Genomic DNA, 27,003 nt, shown 5'->3' on the forward strand with positions numbered 1-27,003 from the left:
AAATGGCTTTGATATTCCAGACACACTTCTGTAAATAGAAATGGCTTTGTGATTGCTGGATAACTGAGCATTTCACAATTTTAACTATATAGATATATGACCCTGGGGATGAGGGTTTTTGGGTTTACTATGACAACGATAGTGAATGCTCATATATAGGACATCATTTGTTATGGTGTATTTTCAATAGCAGAGAGGTTTCAAAGTTGACACACACACACACACACAAAATAAAGCAGTAGACAAAACTGAAATATTCCTTTATTTCAGAAAAACAGCAATGTTTCAAATAGTCACAGTTTGTAGCCCATGCTAGGCCAGATGCACAGCGTGAAGCCATCCACTCACATGACAAGCCACTATATAGCCCATTCAAACCTGCCTGCAAACATTAGGACAGACACACTGAATTATCCCACTCTTTAATTAGGAATTATCCTACATTCACTTCTTATCAACGGTCTCGGTACCGTTTCAAATATGCCTAACACAGCAAAAATAAAATATATGTGAGGAAACTAGTCCTACAACAAATATGTAGAGTATGTCTACAGTGAAAGCCTTGTATGGCCTGCAGATTATTTTAACTGGTTCTGACAAAGTTATGAACATGTATTTATGAATCTAAACTAACTAGTAAGTCATCTAATTTGAAAAGCAGAAAAAAACTTTACAAACACTTAGTGAGCCATATCAAGCGCTGAATTAACGTATGCCACCACACAAGCCTGACTGCAGAGTAAAAAAACTTCTACTTTCATATGATAACAAGCACAACACTCAACTGTTTATACCAGCCTAAGAAAACATGCTATACACTCAAATCATGGCATTCCTATTTCAGATACAGCTTTTCACCACAATAAGCTATAGAGGGTCACTTAAATAAATGGACTATCTAACAGCTGTGTACTCTATAGCCATGGTGCTGAGCAGAGAAAGGCTCTACAACAGAGGGGGAGGGAGAAAGTAAAAAGAGAGATGAAAATGTCTGCCTTATGAAATCTTGAAGAGCGACATCATGGACTACGCAATGGAGTCTAGCTTGAAGAGACATCACCGACTGTAAAAACCTGACTCATTCGTTATCATGCTCATTTCCCAATATGAATCACATGTCTGGCATGCAACTGAGAAGGTTTGTTCAACTGTAACACTGCATTAATAAAAGGTCTGTGGATCACAAGCTGGAGGAATACTGAGGTGGTAAGATAACCTAATTAATACTGGTCTCCCAAAAACAAGTCAGTGACTCAGAAATAGAGTGATTTCCAAAAGCAGTCTGATCAAATTCCCTTTGAGAGTTAAATACTTGTGATGTTCACATTGGAATCAGCCCAAAGAGTTAAAACATGAGGATAGTTAAAGAATGCTGGTCGCATTCCTACCCGGACATGAGGCAATTGCTGGCTGAGCATCAGATGTGTAGTACTGCCTTGGATGGTGAAAATCATAAAACACCATTGGAGTGAGTCTAGTGTGAGGTTTCTTGGGTGAAGTAATCTATGACATACGATGCTGTGAGAGTATCCTTAGCCTTCACAGCTGTAACCATATTGAAAACTAAGAAAATAGAACTCCCATTGAGAGAAATCCTTTTAAAGGTTGTGCAGATGAACCAGTAGTAAACTCCCAGGTGTTTTGTGACTGTGCGCATCTAAAAAGTTGAGAAGAGTAATGTATTGTACTATATGACTGACTATCTGCAGTGTCACATGTTCGGTTGTAAAGCCTATATAGATGGACCATTTCTAAACGGCTCCGATGTGATACAATCGGAAGATGTACCTCTTCTTGGAACAGGTGGAGTACATTAGAATAATATATCAGATGTTTGTTTCCATAAAGCAGGCATTATCAGAACATATACACAGACAATTCCCTGATGCAAGACGGGGAGACAAGTTTTATACTACAGATAAAAATCAAGGGTTAGGGGCCAATGTGTGTGGAAGGGTTAAAGTGTGGGGGAAGGCACATACATCCCTTGTCTTCCTCAGGGTAGATATATCATCCAGGGGCTCCAAGTGCTTACTGTGATGAATAGAATGAGAAGTAAAGTGACATAAAAACACATGGCATCAAGACTGGTGCATGACAGACAAGAGACAGAAAAAGTAATATAAACAAGTATGCATCTAATAACCAAGGAAAAACACTATCGTTTTAGGTTACACAAAAAGGGAAATGTTCCTTGTGTATTGTAATCTAACGTAAACCTGTGTAGTGTTTTACCCTGGTGAATAGATGCCTACTTAGAGAAGTGACTACAGAAGTTCAATACCTGTCAGTTGGTTCAACTGCATCTTCATCCTAAGGACCCGTCGCTTGCCCTGAAGACCAACGTGGTGAGATCACATGAGATCACAATACTCTGACTAACACTGAAATGGCAGTAGCCTGTTAATCTCGGTTTCAAAATGTGAGATACAGAATCTTACATTTGATCACCCGGTTGTTGCAGGTCAAAAAACTGCAAAGCAGGAAATGCAAACGTGTAGTCTATTAAAAGGTTTAAAAAAGGCTTCTGAAGTTTGTAATTTCTTCTTAAACATTTCAGACTTAATTTGCCCCAACTAAAAATGTATCAACCCCTACCAAAAATGTCCATGAATTATAATCCACATAATTCACATTTCCGGTCGCTGCAAGATTATTTTCCTGCTGTGAGAAACGGGTCAAGTTAAGATCCTACCTCTGTACAACTACGAGTACTAGTATGACTGGTCACATCATCGGTTACATTTAGCTCAAATAGATCATTTTCAACAAAATCCTGAATGCCTGTGCATTTATAAACAGTGTCAGTCCTATTTTTGTTTTTAATAATCTACTCATCCAACTGATCAGACATTCTATTTATTTACCTTTATTTAACTTGGCAAGTCAGTTAAGAACAAATTCTTATTTTCAATGACGGCCTAGGAACAGCGGGTTAACTGCCTTGTTCAGGGGCAGAATGACAGATTTTTACCTTGTCAGCTCAGGGATTCGATCTTGCAACCATTCGGTTCCTAGTCCAACGCTCTAACCACTAGGCTACCTGCCGCTAGGCTAGGCTACTTGATCAGTGGGCATCCTGTTTATTTGTCAAATTACCTGTTACCTCAGCAGCAGGGGCCTCATCTTCGTCTGGGATAATCCTGCCGGTCATGGGGCCAACCCCCAGGACTTTGGGCCTCTTGTCTGACTTGCTCGCTCCCTCCAGCACCACTACAATATACTCCTTAGCAGCTGGCTCCTCTTCCACCGCAGCTGGCGCCTCTTCCACCGCAGCTGGCGCCTCTTCCACCGCAGCGTCTGCCTCCACAGGTGCAGCGTCTGCCTCCACAGGTGCAGCGTCTGCCTCCACAGGTGCAGCGTCTGCCTCCACAGGTGCAGCGTCTGCCTCCACAGGTGCAGCGTCTGCCTCCACAGGTGCAGCGTCTGCCTCCACAGGTGCAGCGTCTGCCTCCACAGGTGCAGCGTCTGCCTCCACAATCTCTGCTGCGGCAGCCTCAATTGGAGCTTCTTCGTCTGCAGTTGGAGCCTCTTCTATGGGTGCGGCCTCGACTGAAGCTGCTTCTTCTGCAGCTGGGGCCTCCACTGGGACAGCCTCCTTGACTTCTAAAACTACTTCTGCGACTGTTGCCACCGCCAAAGCAGAGGCTGCTGCCATAGCGACTGGTGCCACTGAAAAACAGAACCAAGCCATCACTCACATCACAAAAAGACTCAATATCTCCAACTCAATCAACATACAGTGCATTCGGAAAGAATTCAGACCGCTCAACCTTTTCCTCACTGTCACGTTACAGCCGAATTCCAAAATGGATTAAATAAATAAAAATCCTCAATCAACACACACAAACACAATGACAAAGCAAAGACAGGTTTTTTGAAATTAGCAAATGTATTAAAAATACAAAACAAATACACAAGTATTCAGACCCTTTGCTATGAGACTCGAAATTAAGCTCAGGTGCATCCTGTTTTCATTGATCATCCTTGAGGTGTTTCTACAATTTGGGGTCCACCTGTGGTAAATTAAATTGATTGGACATGATTTGGAAAGGTACACACCTGTCTATATAAAAGGTCCCACAGTTGACAGTGCATGTCAGAGTAAAAACCAAGCCATGAGGTCGAAGGAATTGTCTGTAGAGCGCCGAGACAGGATTGTGTCGCGTCAAAGATCTGGGTAAGGGTACCAAAACATTTCTGCAGCATTGAAGGTCCCCAAGAACACAGAGGCCTCCATCATTCTTAAATGGAAGTTTGGAACCACCAAGACTCTTCCTAGAGCTGGCCACCCGGCCAAACTGAGCAATCGGGGGAGAAGGGCCTTGGTCAGGGAGGTGACCAAGAACCCGATGGTCACTACCATCCCTACAGTGAAGCATGGTGGCAGTATCATGCTGTGGGGATGTTTTTCAGTGGCAGGGACTGGGAGACTAGTCAGGATCGAGGGAAAGATGAATGGTGTAAAGTACAGAGAGATACTTGATGAAAACCTGCCCCAAAGCGCTCAGACTGGGGCGAAGGTTCACCTTCCAACAGGACAACAACCTTAAGCAAAAAGCCAAGACAAAGCTGGAGAGGCTTCAGGACAAGTCTCTGATTGTCCTTGAGTGGCCCAGCCAGAGCTGGGACTTGAACATCTCTGGAGAGACCTGAAAATAGCTGTGCAGCGATGCAACCTGACAGAGCTTGAGAGGATCTGCAGAGAAGAATGGGAGAAGCTCCTCAAATACAGTTGTGCCAAGCTTGTAGCGTCATACCCAACAAGACAAGGCTGTAATCACTGCCAAAGGTGCATCAACAAAGCACTGAGTCAAGGGTCTAACTACTTACAGTACCAGTCAAAAGTTTGGACATACCTACTCATTTCAGTTTTTTAAATGTTTTATATATTTTCTACATTGAAGAATAATAGTGAAGACATCAAAACTATGAAATAACATATGGCGTCATGTAGAAACCAAAAAAGTGTTAAACAAATCAAAATATATTTTATATTTGAGATTCTTCAAAGTAGCCACCCTTTGCCTTGATGACAGCTTTGCACACTCTTGGCATTCTCTCAACCAACTTCATGAGGAATGCAAGTCTTGAAGGAGTTCTCACATATGCTGAGCACTTGTTGGCTGCTTTTCCTTCACTCTGCGATCCAACTCATCCCAAACCATCCCAATTTGGTTGAAGTCGGGTGATTGTGGAGGCCAGGTCATCTGGTGCAGCAGTCCATCACTCTCCTAGGTCAATTAGACCTTACACAGCCTGGAGGTGTATTTTGGGTCATTGTCGTGTTGAAAAATGAATGATAGTCCCACTAAGCGCACACCAGATGGGATAGCTTATCGCTGCAGAATGCTGTGGTAGCCATGCCGGTTACTAGTGTCACCAGTAAAGCACCCCACACTGCCTCCTCCATGCTTTACGGTGGGAACTACACATGAGGAGATCATCCATTCACTTACTCAAGGCGGTTGGAACCAAAAATCTCAAATTTGGACTCATCAGACCAAAGAACAGATTTCCACCGGTCTAATGCCCATTGCTCGTGTTTCTTGGCCCAAGCAAGTCTCTTCTTCGTAGTGGTTTCTTTGCAGCAATTCGACCATGAAGGCTTGATTCACACAGTCTCCTCTGAACAGTTGATATTGAGATGTGTCTGTTACTTGTGTGAAGCATTTATTTGTGCTGCAATATGAGGTGCAGTTAATTCTAATAAACTTATCCTCTGCAGCAGAGGTAACTCGTCTTCTTTTCCTGTGGCAGTCCTCGTGAGAGCCAGTTTCATCATAAAGCTTGATGGTTTTAGTGACTGCACTTGAAGTCTTGAAATGTTCCGAATTGACTGAACTTCATGTCTTAAAGTAATGATGGACTGTCCTTTCTCTTTTCTTATTTGAGCATTTAAGAAATTCCCCAAATTGTCTTTTAACTAGGCATACCTGTTCATTTAAATGCATTCCAGGTGACTACCTTGTGAAGCTGGTTGAGAGAATGCCAAAAGTGTGCAAAGCTGTCATCAAGGCAAAGGGTGGCTACTTTGAAGAATCTCAAATCTATTTTGATTTGTTTCACACTTTTTGGGTTACAACATGATTCCATGTGTTATTTCATAGTTGATATCTTCACTATTATTCTACAATGTAGGAAATAGGAAAAATAAAGAAAAACCCTGGAATGAGTAGGTGCGTCCAAACTTTTGATTGGTACTGTATGTAAATGTGATATTTCAGTTTATTTTTTAAATTAATTTGCAAACATTTCTAAACCTGTTTTTATCATAGGGTAATGTCTAGATTATTATTTTTTTATCCATTTCAGAATAATGCTGTAACATAACAAAATGTGGACTAAGTCACTGTACCACACTCACCCATTGTGATGCGTAAAAAGGCGACCGAGATAAATAGAAGCAGTTAGCCATGCCATCATGGAAGTTGTAGTATTTTGTGTACAAATCCCAAGAGATGGTGACACATTCTTGTTATAAAAGTGCAGTTTAACCAGAAACGTAACCATCACTTGACTTCATGGGTTAGGGAGAATATGAACAAGAGCAGACAAACACCACTTAGCCATTAGCCAGACAGAAGTCAATGACTTACAGGAAAGCCATGCTAGTTGAAAGACGCAGTGAGACTAAACCGAAGAAGGTAGCTTGTGTTGTACAAAGTTAAATCTTTGCAAAAACGACAGACAGGCGTTAGCTAGTGCTTCTTCAGAGAGAAAATGGCAATCCGAACGGGTTGAGACTATTTTTTTCATTTGCATCAATATTGTCCAGTTCGAGGTAAATATAGACCTTCACCGTGCATTGTGGCATTGACCTCTATTGCATTCCTCACTTGTTTTCCAAAATTCCCACATTTCAACTAAGACATGTACATTTTTGGGGGGGCACATTTTTGGTGAATAATGCAAAGCAGAAATGCATTTGACCAATGCAGGCTAACAGACAATAGAAAGAATGTACCCACCAGAGCACTGAGTGACCGCAGGAGAATGGGTGGTGTTGAGTGGGTTAGGATGGAGCCTACAGGTGCAGAATTTCAACCCCTACACAGTGGAGGCTGGTGGGAGGAGCTATAGGACAGGCTCATTTTAAGGTCCGAATGGCATGAATGGAATGGTTTCAAACATATGGAAACCACGTTTGACTCCATTCCATTGAGCCAGTCCTGCAATAGCACCTCCAACCAGCAGTGGCATAGGTGCAGATAGCAGGCATAGCAAAAAAAGGCATTGCAGTGTACCACTACATCGTTCCCTTGAGCAGATGAGGGTACAGGAAGTGATGAAGGAAGTGTCTGGAATAGCAGTTAACTGAGCATAAAAATTCCACATACAGTGCATGTATGCAGCACCAAATGCCTTGTAAGAATAGAAGTGTGAATGAGTCATTTCTAATGTGAATACAGACATTAAAATAAGTGTATCAGAATATACATGTAAAGACCATATTTTTGCATGTTGTCCACCACCCTTTATAAAAAGAGGCCACCTCAAATAAAATGCCTTCCTGCCAAATATCACAAAGGTACACAAACATACACACACCAAATGGGATAATGGTTTGATTTGAAACACGTTGGTCTTGACATATTTTCACAACTAGGGAGATTCTGATTTGTGTGCTGGTCTAAAGTAAATAATTTGTCGACTCGTGGGGCAACAATGCAGAGAAGAATTAACTTGTGTCAGTGTGGTGGATTTATCCCCAGGTCCTTAATGGTAAAGCTATAATACATTATATCAAAATATATTATAATGTTTGGTTAAAGGTGTTCGATATTTACGCAATTATCACATTTAGAACATTCTGAAGGCAGATTGTCTCATTATTTTTTCCTTGTGATGGAAACTTGTTTTGGAAAGACAATGATATTCTGCAGCAGAAAGCCCTACAAGCGTAGCGTACTAGCGCAAGCAAACCAATTCCAGACAAATTAAACACGGTAGGGGATCTTTCCAGTTTCTCAATACTTTTATTGTTTGGCTCGATGAAATCCCATTACACAACGACTCACTGCGTTAACCAGTTGAAAAAAAAAAAAAGAGCAACATCTGAATGGTTGAGTTCATCAAGTTAACCTTACGAGGTCTTTCCCTCAAAGTTCCAGTTTTACAGTGAAGAATAAAACACACGGCAACAGTTTGTTGTGTTACAGTTACAGAGCTTGCACAGGTAGGGTTCTCTGTACTAGCAGAAGCTATAACATGGCTGCATGAGCTGTGCAGCGGGTTAGGCTAAACAAAGCTTTTATCATTACGTTGGCGTGTACCAACTCGGTGATATCTGGCAGAGAAGCATATTAAAAGAGGCTTAAAAAAAGTACAGTAAATGTAATATCTCCCAAATAAACCCTGAGTATTAGTCATTGGTTAGCCGTGGACTGGGCGTACACATTACAAACAAAATAATCAAATGGCTCATTTGAGGTGTTTTCCTGATTGTGTTCGCATGCGGCGGCGGGCCTCTGAGGCAAGGCAGGTGAGAGCTTAAAGATTGTTGATACGCTAGGTCAGTGGAGATCGTAAACAGAATGGTGAAAGATGAGTGGGCAATGTTTGAGAGGAAGGGAGAAGGGTGAAAAGGTAGTTTGGAGGGAGAAGTGATTTGCAGCTGTGTAGTTTTATCCTTCCTGTAATGATACAAGGTTGAAACCATTACATCCTTAACTGTGCAAGAGATAGCATTGATGACATCACTGACACTTTCTAAAGGGTCACACTGTGGCGATCTGCTGTTCTGATTGGATAGGGAATTCAGGAAAAAACTGCCTCAGCAGTGAAAGCTTTTTAGGGCTTTTACCATCTCCAGGAATCACAACAACTATACTGTACACAGCCAGGAGAGACTGAACTACATAAAGTAATCAAACCCCACAAAGTCTGGAAGCTTCTAGTGTGAAGGGGGGAAATAACAATATTCTACTCAGTCTTCTCACTTTAACTTAATCAGTCATATCATTATTTACACCTCTGCCATCTATATAAACTCTAATAAATAAAATGTGTTCTTTCCAGAGAAAAACCTTTATATCTGAGGTGTCAAGCGCTAAAGTGGTTTTTGGAAAAGGTGGGATCAGTTTTAGGTGGTACTGTATTATATGGTGTGGGTAAATAGTGCACACCTAACCTTCCTCTAGTTGCTTGTCTATCAGTGTGTATGTGTTGGGCTGGTGGTGAAGGACAGTGTACGCGCCTGTTACTCCGCAGTAACAGCAGCCTCGGGAGCTACCTCCTCCTGTGCGGCCGTACCATTGCTCTCTGGCTCTGCCACAGCAACTGCTTCCTCGGCGATGGTGGGCACGGCAATGGCCTCTGCAGCATCCTCCACGGCCTCGGCCACTATGACCACTTCCTCTGCTGCCGCCTCTACTTCCTTAGCCACCTCAACGACCTCCTCAGCGACCTCGGCGATGACTTCAGCAGCCTCAGCGACAGCCTCTGCGATCTCCTCCACCACAGTCTCTGCTTCTACTACAGCCACTTCCTCTACTGCTGCCTCCACAGCAGGTTCTTCAGAGTCTGCCTCGGCCTCTTCAGCAGGTTCTGCTACGTTTTCCGCCTCTACAGCCTCTTCAGCTGCAGCCTCCTCTCCAGCCGCCGCCTCCTCTGCTTCCTCCTCTCCATCGGCTACTGCTTCCTCACCTGAAACAGGGGGGAGGAAAAAATGTATAAATCAGTAAAGATGGCATCGATCTTTGAAGGGCACCAACACCACACTGCCCCGAGTAAGCCATGCTCTACAACACAATACTCAAAGAAATAAGTGGATTTACAGAGCATGTGAATTACCCTACATAACACCTACAATAACAGAATATTCACAAAGTACAATTTCTAAGTTATATCTGATCATGTGTAGCTCTGATCTAGTTCTGTATCCTGAGCTGCCGTGTGCACAACTACACATTCAATCATACACCGCGTCACACATGCCCATGCCACTTCTCTTACCACACCTCCGGCTCATACCACACTCCACCTAGAAGGGGAAAACCCCAGCAAAGCAAATCACTGCAGAGGAGAATTCACTACAGAACCACATGCAAACCCAAAGACAGAAAGAAGAAGAAAAATGACAGAGGGAGGCAGGCAAAATTAAAGTGACATAGTGAAGGTCGACAGGGTCAGGTCAGAGGGTAGAGGGTGAGAGGATAAAGATGGCAAATCTTACCATCCACTCAAAGCTACCAGTACCTGGAAATTCCAACAATAACACAGAGACAACCAAGGTGGTTTGTGCACATTTAATTTTAAAATGTTCTCATTAACATTAATCCATCCTGGAAGAGGCCACATACAAGAGTTCGTCAAATCAAAAATGGGGAAATAAGAGAAGGGAGCATCCAGCAGAGAAACTTTCAGAAACAGACAATAGTTGAATGTATGGGACGTAGCAGGAAAGTAGAAGAGATTTCCCCCTTTTCAGATTCATCCAAACAGTCCAGTAGGCTATAAAGTCCCCTGATGTGTAGGCAATTTACTTTTACACTGAAAAGAGTAAAAATAGGAGAGTTAGCGGAAAGGGAGGAAGAGAACCTTTAACCAAAATAACTTTAAAATCAGATAAAAATAACACCATTATAGAAAATTCAAGTTCAACATCCAAGAATATGATAATCAATTCCCTACGCGATTCTCTTGCTTGCGCAATGCACTGATAATGCTAACAGTGCGTTAGCATTCTAGGTGCATAACCCCCTTAAGGGCGCACTAAGATGACATCACCTGTTGTCTCTGTTTGGTAGCGAATAAAGAGCCTCTAATGAAGAGGTACAGGTTTTAAAGAGGTAAGGGGAGACAGAGGATTAAAAGTGAAAGAGAAGGGGGACACGTGTTTTGGGATGGATCGTCCAATAGGAAAGGAGTAGTGTCAAGGAGGGGGACCCCCTGTTCTGATTAACAGGTATTTCAGACAAAAGGATAGGTTAGGGTCAGATGGGAGAAGCTGGGTGGGATCAGATAGGGAAAAAATGAGTTTACTTTCAGAATCCAAAGGACCACCAATAAAATGTATATATCAAAGTCATCAACAGCATTAGTCTTAAGTTTACAATCTAGAGAAACCAAAATATTTTGTGCAGGCAAACTCATTTCTGAACAGGTCCTTCCAAATATTACCATCAACAGTAGGTTTTACACCAACCAGATGCTTATGGTCCCCTAACAATCTTTTCTGGCATTAACCAGGTTTCCAGCCAAACTTTTTATGCACGTTAAGTACGTGTCAGAATTTTTTTGACAGGCCTGATTGAAACAGCAAGTCTAAACTTTCCAAACGTCGACAAAACACGCTAGACAAGGTGGGATCTTTGTGTGTCTGTAAAATTAATTAGAGAAATGGTGATGAAAATGCTTTTTATGCGCAAATATTGATATAATAACCATCATATCGAAGTAAACTTGGGAGTCACGCTATGACATGTATTCTAATGTGCCCCGAATCCTGCTCCTTTTACTCTCTGTCCAGAACGTACTAGACGACCAGTTCTTATAGCCTTTAGCCGTACCCTTATCCTACTGCTCCTCTGTTCCTCTAGTGATGTAAAAGTTAATCCAGGCCCTGCAGTGCCTAGCTCCACTCCCATTCCCCAGGCGCTCTCATTTGTTGACTTCTGTAACTGTAAAAGCCTTGGTTTCATGCATGTTAACATTAGAAGCCTCCTCCCTAAGTTTGTTTTATTCACTGCTTTAGCACACTCTGCCAACCCGGATGTCCGAGCCATGTCTGAATCCTAGCTTAGAACCTCAAAAACACAGAAATTTCCATCCCTAACTATAACATTTTCTGACAAGATAGAACTGCCAAAGGGGGCGGAGTTGCAATCTACTGCAGAGATAACCTGCAGAGTTCTGTCTTACTATCCAGGTCTGTGCTCAAACAATTTGAGCTTCTACTTTTAAAAAATCCACTTTTCCAGAAACAAGTCTCTCACCGTTGCTGCTTCCAAAAGACCACCTTCTGCCCCCAGCTGTGCCCTGGACACCATATGTGAATTGATTGCCCCTCATCTATCTTCAGAGCTCGTGCTGTTAGGTGACCTAAACTTGGACATGCTTAACACCCCGGCCATCCTACAATCTATGCCTGATGCCCTCAATCTCACACAAATTATCAATGAACCTACCAGGTACAACCCCAAATCCGTAAACACGGGCACCCTCATAGATATCATCCTAACCAACCTGCCCTCCAAATACAACTCTGCTGTCTTCAATCAGGATCTCAGCGATCACTGCCTCATTGCCTGTGTCCGTAATGGGTCTGCGGTCAAACGACCACCCCTCATCACTGTCAAACGCTCCCTAAAACACTTCAGCGAGCATGCCTTTCTAATTGACCTGGCCCAGGTATCCTGGAAGGATATTGACCTCATTCCGTCAGTAGAGGATGCCAGGTTATTCTTTAAAAGTGCTTTCCTCACCATCTTAAATAAGCATGCCCCATTCAAAAAATGTAGAACCAGGAACAGATATAGCCCATGGTTCACTCCAGACCTGACTGCCCTTGACCAGCACAAAAACATACTGTGGCATACTGCATTAGCATCGAATAGCCCCCGCGATATGCAACTTTTCAGGGAAGTTAGGAACCAATATACACAGGCAGTTTGAACAAAAGCTAGCCTTTGCTTTCCTAACAGATACGGCTGGCCATGCTTTCCACCTGGCTAACACATACTTCGGTCAACAGCCCAACAGCACCCCCCCCCACAGAAACTTGCCCAAGCCTCCCCCATTTCTCCTTCACCCAAATCCAGACTGCTGATGTTCTGAAAGAGCTGCAAAATCTGGATCCCTACAAATCAGCCGGGCTAGACAATCTGGACCCTCTCTTTCTAAAATGATCAGTCGAAATTGTTGCAACCCCTATTACTAGCCTGTTCAACCTCTCTTTCGTATCGCCAGAAAATCCCAAAGACTGGAAAGCTGCCGCGGTTATCCCCCTCTACAAAGGGGGAGACACCCTAGACCCAAACTGCTACAGACCTATATCTATCCTACCCTGCCTTTCTAAGGTCTTTGAAAGCCAAGTTAACAAACAGATCACTGACCATTTCTAATACCACCGTACCTTCTCCGCTATGCAATCTGGTTTCCGAGCTGGTCATGTGTGCACCTCAGCCACGCTCAGGTTCCTAAACGATATCATAACCGCCATCGATAAGAGACAATACTGTGCAGCTGTATTCATTGACCTGGCCAAGGCTTTCGACTCTGTCAATCACCACATTCTTATCGGCAGAGTCATCAGCCTTGGTTTCTCAAATGACTGCCTCGCCTGGTTCACCAACTACTTCTCAGACAGAGTTCAGTGTGTCAAGTCGGAGGGCCTGTTGTCCGAACCTCTGGCAGTCTCTATGGGGGTGCCACAGGGTTCAATTCTCGGGCCGACTCTCTTCTCTGTATACATCAATGATGTCGCTCTTGCTGCTGGTGATTCTCTAATCCTCCTTTGGCCGCATTTCCTTCCAGTTCTCTGCTGCCAATGACTGGAACGAACTGCAAAAATCACTGAAGCTGGAGACTCAGATCTCCCTCACTAACTTTAAGCACCAGCTGTCAGAGCAGCTCACAGATCACTGCACCTGTACATAGCCCATCTGTAAATAGCCCATCCAACTACCTCATCCCCATACTGCTATTCATTTATTTTGCTCCTTTGCACCCTAGTATCTCTACTTGCACATTCATCTTGTGCACATCTATCACTCCAGTGTTTAATTGCTACATTGTAATTATTTTGCCACTATGGCCTATTATTGCCTTACCCCCCTTATCCTACCTCATTTGCACACACAGTATATAGACTTTTTCTATTGTATTACTGACTGTATGTTTGTTTATTCCATGTGTAACTCTGTGTTGTTGTTTGTGTCGCACTGCTTTGCTTTATCTTGGCCAGGTCGCAGTTGTAAATGAGAACTTGTTCTCAACTAGCCTACCTGGTTAAATAAAGGTGAAATAAAAAAAGTACAAATATAAGGTCCTCCCACTACGACTCGGGAAAGCATGCAGTTTATTAGGCTACAGATTAAATAAGTTATAAACTTCACAGGGTGGTGAAAGTGGAAGGTGATGACCTTGATGCTCCTTTCCAGTAAATATTGAGGGTCTTATTCTGGTGACATGATGATTGATGCTAGGCTGCAGTTTCACAAATTAAAATAATCTTGCTCTATTGTCCATAATAATCTCATGTAGGCTATACCAGCACTGTATCTGCGAGCGGTTGGCTAGCGCGCACATGCCAATACCAGAGTGGGAACATGTGCTATATATCACCAACAAAAATTCTGAGAATGCGATGGAAACCTATTTAACTTGTTTTCTGTACATGGGAATTTAACCCATGGAAACATCTGTGGTGGGAAAATCCAAATTGTATTTTTGCAGACTGTTGCGAACTGGATGGAAACCTAGCTAATGACAGAAAGCCAAGACCAACTCCAGAAAACTCTAAGAGCAGAACCTGTTCTAGACCCGACATCTTATCTGGGTTTAAATTAAAATAAACATGTTAATCTCAGACAGTTATCCCATTTACACTATGCTTTAACACATTAAAGACTAAAAAGGTTAAAAGCATGTAGAACTCGTTGCTGATCAATTCATTGACTGAAGATTGATCAGATGAGGCAAATGGCTCAGGCAGTTTTTAACCAGAACAGGGAGACCTTCTAGCGTGGGTGTAAGAATCGATGTGATTGGTGCTCTGCAGTGAATAACCAATGAGGATTAAGGAACCCTACGATGAGTGGAGACATCACTAATAACCATAAAGTAGATTATCGTGGCATTTCATAGCATTTGGGGGGGGTTTTATCACTGAAATGCAATACGTGAAGACTCCACCCATTTCTGAATCCACACCTTTTCGCCAGCATTGGTTCTCAGAATGCGTTTTGTGAACGTGTCAAGAGGAAAACCTAGGTTTGTGAGTGTAACTATAGAGAAACAGATACATTTCAAGGCAATCAGTGAGAGAAAGTGAATAAAAATCAAATCCATGCCAAGGTACGCTTAGTCAGTCTAAAAACTACGTTTCATTGGTCATTCAGAAAGAGTTATTTAACAGGCTGTGAGTTATAATAAATGAAGGACATTAGCTATAAAAGCCACACATAGGAACTCACCCTCCTCTTCCTCATCCCTGCCTGGAAACAGACAGAAACGCATTGTCACAGGTTTACATGTGGATTATATGGAGTGTATGATTATAGTGATCTGGCTGATACGTGTATAAATCGTGTACGTATATGAAGGAGGTTGTCTTAGTAGGCATGTCTGATCTGTACCCAGTTATGATATATGATACAGGCATGGTGGGTTTTATCTTTACACACTTGTATGAGCGTGACAGCCGTGCGCTTGTGTGATATCTGTGTAGTTGGGAGTTTATGGTTATGCTGTAGCCTGCCAAAATAAACACCCATTACCACTGGACAACAAAAGGTACTGTACTTATACATCTTATCTCAACTGTTTATACAGCAGAAGTAGTCAATTATGGACCTCTCCCAGTATCAATACCTAACTGCCTGGCCACTGTTGGATGACATAATAGCTGGTCATATAAATAGAACGGTATTGGACACGGAGTGTGTTTGTGTTTGCAGGAAGTGATTATGGCTAAAGTGAGGAGTGATAGTGGGATGACTTGAGAGCGATATGCAGGGCTCCGACAGCTGCCTGGAGAACGTGAGGGGGGGGCTGGCTGGCCCGCTTGGCTAAGAGTCAATGGTGGTCTGGCCAAAACTACTGACCGCTTGTTATTGCCGCCAGAGTTGACTGGGCTGTCCCGTCTGGGTCAACAGTTATTAATACACTATGACAACGACAGGGGGGGGGGGGGGGACAACAACTATCAGCGTGTGTGTGAATTGTAATGAACTCAGCAGGCTGTCTACTGCAGCAGAAAGGCTCTCCCGGGGGGGGACACACACCGAATAGCCAGGCTATAGTTTTAGGTGCGTGGTCACTCAGTGACATTCCTTGGTCATAAGTAGAGGATTATCCAGGCCTGCTGTCCCACAAACCCTAGCTTGGCTCACATCTCTTTCTGCCTCACACAGACAGGATGGCCTTTGAGCTGCACTGCCAACCATGACTCATGAATAGAGAGAGCTGAGGCCACTGAACTGAGGGAAAGGGGGGGGGGGGGGGTCACAGTCGTTAAACCCCAAACCAAACAGGGTCTAATCCAATAACCTGGGAGGTGAATGACACGAGGGGTTAGTTGAGGTTGTGAGGTAAGACGATGGGTGAGGTTGTGAGGTAAGACGATGGGTGAGGTTGTGAGGTAAGACGATGGGTGAGGTTGTGAGGTAAGACGATGGGTGAGGTTGTGAGGTAAGACGATGGGTGAGGTTGTGAGGTAAGACGGTGGGTGAGGTTGTGAGGTAAGACGGTGGGTGAGGTTGTGAGGTAAGACGGTGGGTGAGGTGAGACTTACTCTTGGGGGGCCATGGTTTGGGAACCCACTCAGCCTTGGGACGAGCGTTGATATCCGCCACACGGTCGGTGAATCTGGCGTGGTCTGTGGTCACAGTGCTGTACGTCTGTTAGAAGAAACAAAAGATCATTTCAATGCTCAAAATAGTTACATATTTACCTATACCAATGAAACACATTATAACATTCTTCTGAGGGCAACTTTAGCCATGTAACAGAATAAAAGACCACCTTATAAAGTTAAAAGGTTTATGGAAAAAGGCCAGTCTGGTATTATTTTTCCCCCTATGAGCTACGTCATCTAAACTCAAACAGATCAAAGTATAAATTGACAAGTGTAGACTCACATAGGCGACAGCTCCAGCAAAGGCCCCACCACACAGCAGGGCATAGATGATGTTATCCCCAGTACCACCGGGGAGCGACGACATCTGTCGCCGTGGCAGCACTACAAAACAAAATCAATAAAGGTCACCGGTTAGGTAAAGGTCACCCGGCCTTCAGAGGTAATCAGGAAACACGGTAGATGTCACAGGATATTCAACATTTGATCTTGACCCCACGAGATTGGTTTAAAAAGATTACAATAGGATCGACCTAATGCAGTGAGAGGGAAGCATGAGGACAGAGGATTTGTTGAAGCATGATCCCTGGATTTTTATTGGATTAGGTGGAACGGGTTTAGGTGTCCAGGAATATGCCTGTCAGTGCTCATTTGACTCCAACTGAAAAACAGTGGTCGGCTGGTAGAACTCCAACCAGACTAACACTAGGCAAAAGGAATAAAGCGAAATAGGCTAGTGTAAAATAAAAGTTTAGTCGAATTCTAGCTAATGTAATTTGCCTAGAAGGTCAGTGCAATAGCAATATTCAAAAGCAGGTCAAATAACCCACCACCAATATTCCTCTTTCTCCTGCAGCATATTTTTTATGATAATCAGCACAAGGGGGTGCTTTGTCATTTGACATAGTTCTTTCACTTTGACTGTGCTTTCCCGGAGTGCCATTACATCAGCAGAAAAAAAAACAGTGTAGCCAGGCGCTTTGCTTACTTACGCCAAGACTTGGACCAGAGTCAGCGTTTCCTCCTCAGTGCCCTGCCCTCATGGCAGACAGGCACACAAACGCCATAGACACGGACAACAAAGATGGACAATCTTACACACACTTATAACACCACAAACACGCACTTCTAGACAACTGTCTTTGTGACTGACACACACAACCCACGAAGACAGACGTGCATATACAGCTATCGTGCAGACAGACTTGCACTTGTTACAGTTTTGCCAAGGTGAAAATAAAACGGGTCAAGTAGCTACAGTTGAGGACACAATGTACAGCAAGTCACGCCCCGGTTTCACTCGTACAGCAAACAAGCACACCCCAAACTAACAGGAGAGCCTGCAAGCCTTTCACAATGAGTGAGCATAAGTGGGGGACCAGTTATTTAGGCTCAAATTAAGTTCTGTCTAGAGTTTAGTCAAGACATAACTAGTCCCATTGGAAGAGCACCAGTAGGTTCTCCTTTCAAAAAGGAACACCCCGATGGCAAAATAGGGAGTGTCACTGCAGGGGGATTTTAACCCTCAAAGTTCTCATCCCTGTAATCCAATCACTGTGGCCCTACCTCTGTAACAAGGCTCTAGACCAGCTAATCTGTTCAACCCCCACTGCAGTCCCAGGGTTATAGTGGCGTGGGATTGTGATAACACAAGTGGCCGTGGATCAGTGTCATAGGATTAAGATATGATACCCACTCTGTGCCTAAATACTGGTCAAGAGAGGGGAGTGGGCAGGAAGGGTCCCACTGCGATAACATGAGTCCCTTTTGTGCATGTAGAGTTGTATGCTGTACAAACGCAAATCAGGGGCCAGTGTTGCGTAATCTCCTAAAATTCCACCAATGGTGTTTGGTAGCAGGACATCGGACAAGCTCATATTTGTGTGTGTGTGTCAGTGGGGAGAATGCTGGAGCAAAAGCTCATGTCATGTTGCTATCGTTGCTTAGCCCGTGGGCCATTTCTAAGAGTAGCTAAACCAGTTTCTGCAGGGGCTACAGCAAAGAATGAGCAATGCCATGGTGCCAACAAACAGTGTGTAGATTCCACTGAAAGGTAAAGCACACAGGGAAACTTGGGGGGTTGATCATTTAGTATGTTTTTCTCTCAGAAGCTTAACTGTAAATAACTACCAAAATAAAAAGAAACACTTGATTAATACGAAGTACGTTGAAAACAGGTGTGGTTCCTGAGTTAATTAAGCAATTAACATCCCATCATGCTTAGGGTCACGTATAAAAACGCCCAGTTCTAGCTTGTTTCCGTGATCTTGGCAGTTGCCTGTAGTTGTCAGCACAGCAGATGGTTGTCTGAGTTCTAAAATCGATGCCTAGTGAAAGTATTTTATATTAAGGTTTAAAGCGGCGTCGAAATGCAATGAGTCACCGTTTTCTGTTCAGAAGAATGCAAGTTCATTGGTGCGTGGTCCCGCAGAGGGCGCTGTATGGTGACGCGTGCTTTTGTCCGCAGTCCATACATTGAGACGCCCGTGACACGTTCTCTACCACGTGAGCAAAAGTAGGAACCATATCTATACCGCCTCCGATTTAGTTAAGGTCAAATATTAAGGATGTTTAATAACAAGGTTATGTAACCAGTTAATTGTTGCCTTCCAAGCTCGTGTTTCGTAACTACGGTTAAAATGTATCATATGCACAACTAGACCATGCAATCGTCCTCGACAGAAAAGTGACAAACTGGCACCGACAAGGAAACAAAGTAATTCACGATTGGAGAGGATTAAAGATTTGTTGGCACAGTCCACCACGGACTCTGCATAATTTCGTAACAAAATTACATGGGGCCCATCTCGTTTGGATAATTTGAGGGAGTGGATTGGACATGGGGGAAACCGAGTTTCTCTTTAAAATGTGTAATCTAACAATTTAACGCTCCAATATCAAAATTAACACAACGAAAAGATTTAGAGCATAATTGGCCAACATTCCAATTGACCTTCACGTCCCTTGTCCTGTAAAACAGGTGCCATCTTTCACATTTGGGATGAGACGGTTTTAGTTAAGCCAAACCACATGAGAACAAAATGTTATATTCTGAAATGTACGCATATTCCTCTACCCATAGGCTGCCTATACATAGAGAGGAAAGAAAAGCCAACAGGGATACACAGTTGCCATCTTGTCTCATGTAACGTTACAACTTTAATGTGGTAAGACTTCGCTATCATTTGAACCGATTTTGTCATACTCACCATCTCTAGATAACTGGTAGGCTGACTTCCTTGCCAAATGCCCACATCTTTGCCAGGCCGTTCTGCAGAGAAACATCGCTATGCGCAATCCAAAAACTACCGGAGGAATGCAGCGTGCGCCGAAGCGAGGGAGGGCAGAATGAATGGCTGGAGATGACAGGGTGTGCGAGCCTGTGATGAACGAAGCAGAGCCCTATCTCACTTGCGCTTAGCACTGGATGTGTGGTGGTGACGGTTCGTTCGCGAACGAGTCGGCTCTTAGAGCCGGCTCTTGTAGGTGAATGTTGGGAGCCGGGTCGCATATCAGAAGAGCCGAATCTATTCATAAAAATATAAAACAATTGAGATATGAATAATCAGAGGTTTTAAAAATTATAGCAATAGTCTAAATCCAATGTACACAATTCCAAGCAGGAAAACACTCTCAAAATCACTTATTCCACAACTGTACGAGAGCACACAGGCTTCAATGCGGGAAAGAGTCCAAAAAGCTACTGCAGTTTGCCTTACCACTGACTGCTGAACAGCAAGGGTAACACCAACTTCTTACGTGTCGGTTACATGTCACTTCATTGAAGATATTGATGTCTAGCTGTCTTCTGGACTGCTTTGAGTTCAGCGACAGACACACCAGAGAACTTGGCAGAGGAACTGTTGAGAGTGGCCAGAGAATGGCAAGTATATGTAAAAGTGGTATGTTGTGCTAGCGACAATGCAGCTAACATAACCAAAGCCATGAAAATGTTTAAATGGACCCATCATCCATGTCTTGCCCACACAATCCACCTGATTGTAAGAGATGCTCTGAAGGTGAAGCCCACTGTGGACAAAGTGAAAGCAGCTGTGGAGTACTTCCACAGGACCACAGTAGGTGCTGAAAAACTAAAGTCTACACAAAGCCAGATGGGGATGCCAGAGCTGAGGCCTGAACAAGACTGCACTACAAGGTGGAATTCAACATTTTATATGTTGAAGTGGTTTCTTGAGTCAAAGGATGCCGCCATCTCTACCCTGGCCATTGTCAATGCACCTGTTGATGCTCTGACCCAAAAGGAATGGGAAGTGGTGGAGGAGGTGTGCAGAGTCCTGGAACCCTTTGAGCAGGTCACAGTGGAGAGAGGTAGTAATAACTGCTTACTGTACATCATTTAATCCAGTATTATATATGTAGATGAGTGTAGTATCAGTAGACAAACATAAACCTGAACTAATAAGTTGCTGTTCTCTCTTTTCAGCTATGTGACAGCCTCAAATTATACTCCTGTGTAAGGATCTGCAGCAAATCACAGCCAGCTGCCAGAGAGAAGCAAATGTAACCACTGGACATGTGACAGAGTTGATGGACACCATATGTTCATCAATGGACAGAAAGTTCCACAGAATGGAATATAATCACGTACTATCAGAAACCGCTGCACTTGACCGCAGGTTTAAGAAGTTAGCCTTCAGTGATGCCAGAGCGATTGATGAGGCTCTTCAAAGAATAATCACCGCAGCAGGGAGGGACAGCCCCAGCAGTCCACTGGCTCAGGCACCAGGGAAACGGGAAGAAGAGGGAGCAGAAGCACCAGCAGTAGTGCCACAAATGTCTGCTGTTTGGATGCTGTTTGATGAGAGCAACTGGGGATGCAGCACGAAGGAATCCCTCAGCAGATGCCATAATGGAGGTCCAATCTTATTTGGAGGAGTCCCTCCAAAGATCTGCAGATCCTCTGAGCTGGTGGAAGAACAAGGCCTCGGTCTACCCACGGCTTACTAAAGTCATGACAGGGAGACTCTGCATTGTGGCAAAATCTGTTCCCTTATAGGGTCTTCTCGAAAACGGGACAAATAATTACTGAGAGAAGAAACCGCATCAGCCCCTCTAAAGTGAGGCAGCTTGCATTTCTGAATGCAAAGCTTTCATAAAAGCAAAATATGGTCAGCATTGCTGTGTGCTGCTGGTTATAACATGGCAATAATGAAGAGAGAAAAGTGGGACTAGTTTAATGTTTTAAGTGGGATGCTGTAGTTTGCACATTATTTATTTTTCTTTATGGTGCAATATTCTATTATGTTTTTCAGATTGTATTCGTTTTGAATTGTTACATTTATATGCACTTTGTTTATATACATTAAAGTTATACTTTAAATGCACATGTAATAGCATCCTTTTTTACATTTCAATTTGTGGGATGCTGCAGTTTTGCACGTTATTTATTTTTCTTTGATATGGTGCAATATTCTATTATGCTGTTCATATTGTATTCGTTTTGAATGGTTAGATTTATATTCACTTTGTTTATATACATTCAAAATATTTACACTCAAAAGTACTTTAAATGCAAATGTTTAATAGCATTATTTTTCATAACAAACCAATGCATTTTTAAATACATTGTGGTTAAGGTAGAGCATGATTTCATTTAATTTAATTAGAATTGTTTTAACACCAATCATAGTCAAACTAACGCAAACTTTGACTTGGAAAAAATACAAAACATATTTTTTTTAAAGAGCCGTTTGGGAGCCAAAAGAGCCGGGTCTTTTTGGTGAGCTGAAAAGCGTCGGAATGCCCATCACTAGCGCCTAGTAGAATTGTATTGAACACAGAATAATCGATTGGAAACAGGTATGATTTTATTTAGCGACATGAAAGGCTGCGCTCTTCAAATAAAGTACAACTTTAAACCAATTACTGTAACGTTTTGCAATAAAATAAAAACGTTTATGATGGTCTAGTTGTGTCTGAGTATTGAATGAAAGTGTTAAATGTTTTTGCATGTTAATACATAAGATGCTATTTATTTTACATTTTTTAATTTCACCTTTATTTAACCAGGTAGGCCAGTTGAGAACAAGCTCTCATTTACAACTACAAACCTGGCCAAGATAAAGCAAAGCAGTGCGACAAAAACAACAGTTATACATGGCAATAAATAGGCCATAGTGGCGAAATAATTACAATATAGCATTAACACTGGCGTGATAGATGTGCAAGTAGAGATACTGGGGTGCTAAGGGGCAACAAAAAATATATATATGGGGATGAGGTAGTTGGGTGTGCTATTCACAGATGGGCTGTGTACAGGTACAGTGATTGGTAAGCTGCTCTGACAGCTGATGCTTAAAGTTAGAGAGGGAGATAAGACTCCAGCTTCAGTGATTTTTGCAATTCGTTCCAGTCATTGGCAGCAGAGAACTGGAAGGAAAGGTGGCCAAAGGAGGTGTTGGCTTTGGGGATGACCAGTGAAATATAAATGCTGGAGCGTGTGCTACGGGTGGGTGTTGCTGGTTACCAGTGAGCTGCGATAAGGCGGGGCACTGTGACGGATGGCACTGTGATAGACTACATCCAATTTGCTGAGTAGAGTGTTGAAGGCTATTTTGTAAATGATATCGCCGAAGTCAAGGATCGGTAGGATAGTCAGTTTTCGAGGGTGTTTGGCAGCATGAGTGAAGGAGGCTTTGTTGCGAAATAGGACGCCAATTCTAGATTTAATTTTGGATTGGAGATGTTTAAACTTCTTACGGGCAGGTGGGACGATAGCGTCCCACCTGGCCAACATCCGGTGAAATTGCTGAGCGTGAAATTCAAACTACAGAATTATAAATATTTTACTTTCTTAAAAACACAAGTGTAATACATCAAAATAAAGCTTAACCTCTTGTTAATCCAGCCGCTGTGTCAGATTTCAAAAAGGCTTTACGGCGAAAGCACACCATGCGATTATCTGAGGACAGCGCCCCGCATACAAAAGCATGAAAAACATATTTCAACCAGGCAGGTGCGCCATGAAAGTCAGAAATAGCGATATAATAAATGCCTTACCTTTGATGATCTTCTTCTGTTGGCACTCCAAAAGGTCCCAGATACATCATAAATGGTCCTTTTGTTCAATAATGTCCTTCTTTATATCCATTAAAAACTCAGTTTAGCTGGCGCGCTTCAGTCAATAATCCACCCAGTTTCCCTCCATCAAAATGCATAGAAAATGAATCCCAAACATTACTAATAAACTTTTCCAAACAAGTCAAACAACATTTATAATCAAACCTTAGGTACCCTAATACGTAAATAAACGATCAAATTTAAGATGGAGAATCGTTATTGTCTTTCCCGGAGAAAAATACCAAAGAACGCGTTCTCTTCCACGCACTTGGAAACACTACAGCCAAAATGGGAGCCACCTAGAAAAACTACAATTTCTGGCAAATTTTTCCAAAAACCAGCATGAAACTCTTTCTAAAGATTGTTGACATCTAGTGGAAGCCCTAGGAACTGCAATCTGGGAGGATTTCGCCTTATAATAAAAGTGACAGCCATTGAAAACAGTAGTAGGCTGGATCTTTTTTTTGTGATGGTTTGTCCTCGGGGTTTCACCTGCCATCTCAATTCTGTTATACTCACAGACATAATCTTAACAGTTTTAGAAACTTTAGAGTGTTTTCTATCTTTCTATTATATGCATATCCTAGCTTCTGGGCCTGAGTAACAGGCAGTTTACTTTGGGCACGCTTTTCATCCGGATGTGAGAATACTGCCCCCTACCCAAGAGAGGTTAATGTGAGTCTGGAAGGAGAGTTTACAGTCTAACCAGACACCTAGGTATTTGTAGTTGTCCACATATTCTAAGTCAGAACTGTCCAGAGTAGTGATGCTAGGCGGGCGGGCGGGTGCGGGCAACAATCGGTTGAAGAGCATGCATTTCGTTTTACTAGCATTTAAAAGCAGTTGGAGGCCACGGAAGGAGTGTTGTATGGCATTGAAGCTCGTTTGGAGGTTTGTTAACACAGTGTCCAAAGAAGGGCCAGAAGTATACAGAATGGTGTCGTCTGCGTAGAGGTGGATCAGAGAATCACCAGCAGCAAGAGCGACATCATTGATATATACAGAGAAAAGAGTCGGCCCGAGAATTGAACCCCGTGGCACCCCCATAGAGACTGCCAGAGGTCCGGACAACAGGCCCTCCGATTTGACACACTGAACTCTATCTGAGAAGTACTTGGTGAACCAGGCGAGGCAGATATTTGAGAAACCAAGGCTGTTGAGTCTGCCGATGAGAATGCGGTGATTGACAGAGTCAAAAGCCTTGGCCAGGTCGATGAAGACGGATGCACAGTACTGTCTTTTATCGATGACGGTTATGATATCGTTTAGGACCTTGAGTGTGGCTGAGGTGCACCCATGACCAGCTCGGAAACCAGATTGCATAGGGGAGAAGGTACAGTGGGATTCGAAATGGTCTCCATTTTAAAGTAGTTAATTTTCTAATTCACAATTGGCTGAACCCTCCTGATGACGCGGTTGGACATGACTCCAACAGGGTCACCAGGAGGAATAAGCCAATGATGTTGGGCCTCAATGGCGCTAACCGTTCTAATACAGCCTTTAGGCCACTAGAAGCCTTTCTCTGTGAACTCTTTTTGTCTGGGTGCGGTGCAATGTAGCCAAAACGATTAGACTCTCGTTAATTTATCTTGAGTCGGAACGGTGCTATGCCGGTATGTGGTCAGCCAGACCACATGGTGTTTGGCTGGGAAAATGTACCTTAATAATTCTGGGATGGAATATATTGTTGTACTGCTAATCATCCAGTAAGGATGAAAGGTGAAACGAAAAGATTGAAATACCTGCAAGTTTTTAATTAAACTGCTGTTTTTGTCAGCATGCTAAGCTAGCTAATGGTAAAGCAACCCATTGGATTCAACAACACTTCCAGTAGCTTCTCAACCCTACACTAGGCGTTAAATTACTACACACCTTTATAGGGTTCTGTGTAGTGTTCCCACACAGCCATATCTCCATGTAACAGCACCAGTGGCGAATTTAGCATGTCAATCTTGGTGATGCAAATATCAAAACATGTGGGATGCATGCCAGCAAAGCCAGTACACAACACAACACTAAACAATACATTAATTGCACTATAACGGTGACAAACGTTGCCCACAAACTGTTAGGGCCTACATAAAGCTGTCCCAACAGCAGAGCCCCAACTGCAGTCCCAACACCTTACCACTGCTACACCTGGCTATCAGATGAGCCTTGTCTGGCAGTGAAACAGTTCATTCAGCCTCATTTACTGCCTTTAAAAAAACATAGCTGATGTGGTTGACTTGCTTAAACAAATGTGGTTTCTACTGACAATTGTGATGTACAAACTATGGCATAAGGGGACGACAAGTGGATAAGAGGCAATCCGTAATTTCGTTTAAGACATTAATGAGCGAGCTAGGACGGACGTAGTCAATATAACTATTTGTTCAGCACTTTTGAAATGTACAGCGACAGAATTCAGAACATGGACTGTTCTTACAGTGTTCTCCCTGTACACCAATTCAGAACCGTAGGATAAATAAAGGGGGCATATAAGCAGATAATGAAAGCTCTTACAATATTAGATTATTACATTTCTCAAAAACAGGTTATAGGCTACATGTTCACCACCAAGTCAGAACAATAGGTGAAATTAAGCGTGGTAAATAGACCAAATTATTAGGGTAAGGCACATGGGCTACTAACAGCTTACTACACCACATCCACTTAGAATTACTTTCTTAGCTACAGTATACATATCTCCCTGGCATATTACATAATTTAAGCAGCAGCATACAAATCATTTTTGGACTCACTTGAACAGGAAGGTGGCAGTCCTTCGTGGGCAAATGTTGTCATCAAAGTCTGGCATTCTCTGGTTTTATGGTGCTTTCAAGACAAATGGGAACTCGAAAAAGGTTGAATCGTGATGACGTCAGTGATCTTCAGGTCATAGCTCTAGAAAGAGGCCCGAGCTCCTGATTAACAATTCCGAGTTAGATGAAAGTTCAAAATGTATTTTCTCAGTCGTAGCTCGTTTTCCCCGAGCTCCCAGTTGTCTTGAACTCACTAAAGTCAGATTTTGCAGTTCCGAGTTAAGTTGTTTTGAGCACGGCAGAAATCATGCTTCATTGACAGCATGGCCAATGTTGAATGTTTATAATTTTTAACTAGGAAAAAAGGCCCTTAATCTTAGACTTGGGACTACACAGCCACTCCACTGAATAGCAGGCTAATGATTGCTTTGCAATGTGCAATGCTTACAGTTAGCCACTGCTTCCTTCCAAACCACTCATTGCTGAATTTGCGAATTCCAACTTGTTGTGTAATGTTTATGTCCAATGGCCGATGAGCATCGATACATTTTATCTATCATTTATCTTCATATGACAAGGATTAAAAAAGATTTTCCAGTAGATTGTCGACTTGATTCATGATGATGACTGCTAGCTAAGATTTGGAAAATATGATGT

The 27,003-nt window shown here is 42.9% G+C and overlaps 1 protein-coding gene across 5 annotated transcripts; it reads right to left on the reverse strand.

Annotated features, from left to right (window-relative positions):
* Positions 1-248: 248 nt before the first annotated feature.
* Positions 249-26,404, reverse strand: LOC106604690 (protein MGARP). Of its 5 annotated transcripts, none has more exons than XM_045718105.2 (8): positions 26,347-26,404; positions 16,806-16,906; positions 16,460-16,565; positions 15,141-15,161; positions 9,256-9,648; positions 3,107-3,672; positions 2,285-2,333; positions 249-2,034 (listed from the first exon to the last, which is right to left on the reverse strand). In XM_045718105.2, exons 1-8 carry the CDS (start codon positions 26,387-26,389, stop codon positions 1,997-1,999), a joined length of 1,317 nt encoding a protein of 438 aa, XP_045574061.2. In that variant the 5' UTR covers positions 26,390-26,404; the 3' UTR covers positions 249-1,996. The 5 variants fall into 5 exon arrangements, with proteins under 5 accessions (XP_045574061.2, XP_014055077.3, XP_014055081.3 ...); XM_014199602.3 differs by lacking the exon at positions 26,347-26,404 and adding an exon at positions 19,732-19,960; XM_014199606.3 differs by lacking the exon at positions 26,347-26,404 and adding an exon at positions 19,732-19,960 and having other exon boundaries at positions 3,100-3,672.
* Positions 26,405-27,003: the final 599 nt, after the last annotated feature.

This window comes from Salmo salar, chromosome 05, assembly GCF_965601325.2.
Source record: "Salmo salar chromosome 05, fSalSal1, whole genome shotgun sequence".
NCBI lineage: Eukaryota > Metazoa > Chordata > Actinopteri > Salmoniformes > Salmonidae > Salmo > Salmo salar.

Coding starts and splice junctions, on each gene's coding strand:
- LOC106604690 (XM_014199602.3), bottom strand. CDS start 19,807: ATGTTTCTCTGCAGAACGGCCTGGCAAAGATGTGGGCATTTGGCAAGG. Junction 16,907..19,731: donor CTACCAGTTATCTAGAGATG/GTGAGTATGACA, acceptor TTTGTTTTGTAG/TGCTGCCACGGCGACAGATG. Junction 9,649..15,140: donor CAGGGATGAGGAAGAGGAGG/GTGAGTTCCTAT, acceptor CCCCTGTTTCAG/GTGAGGAAGCAGTAGCCGAT.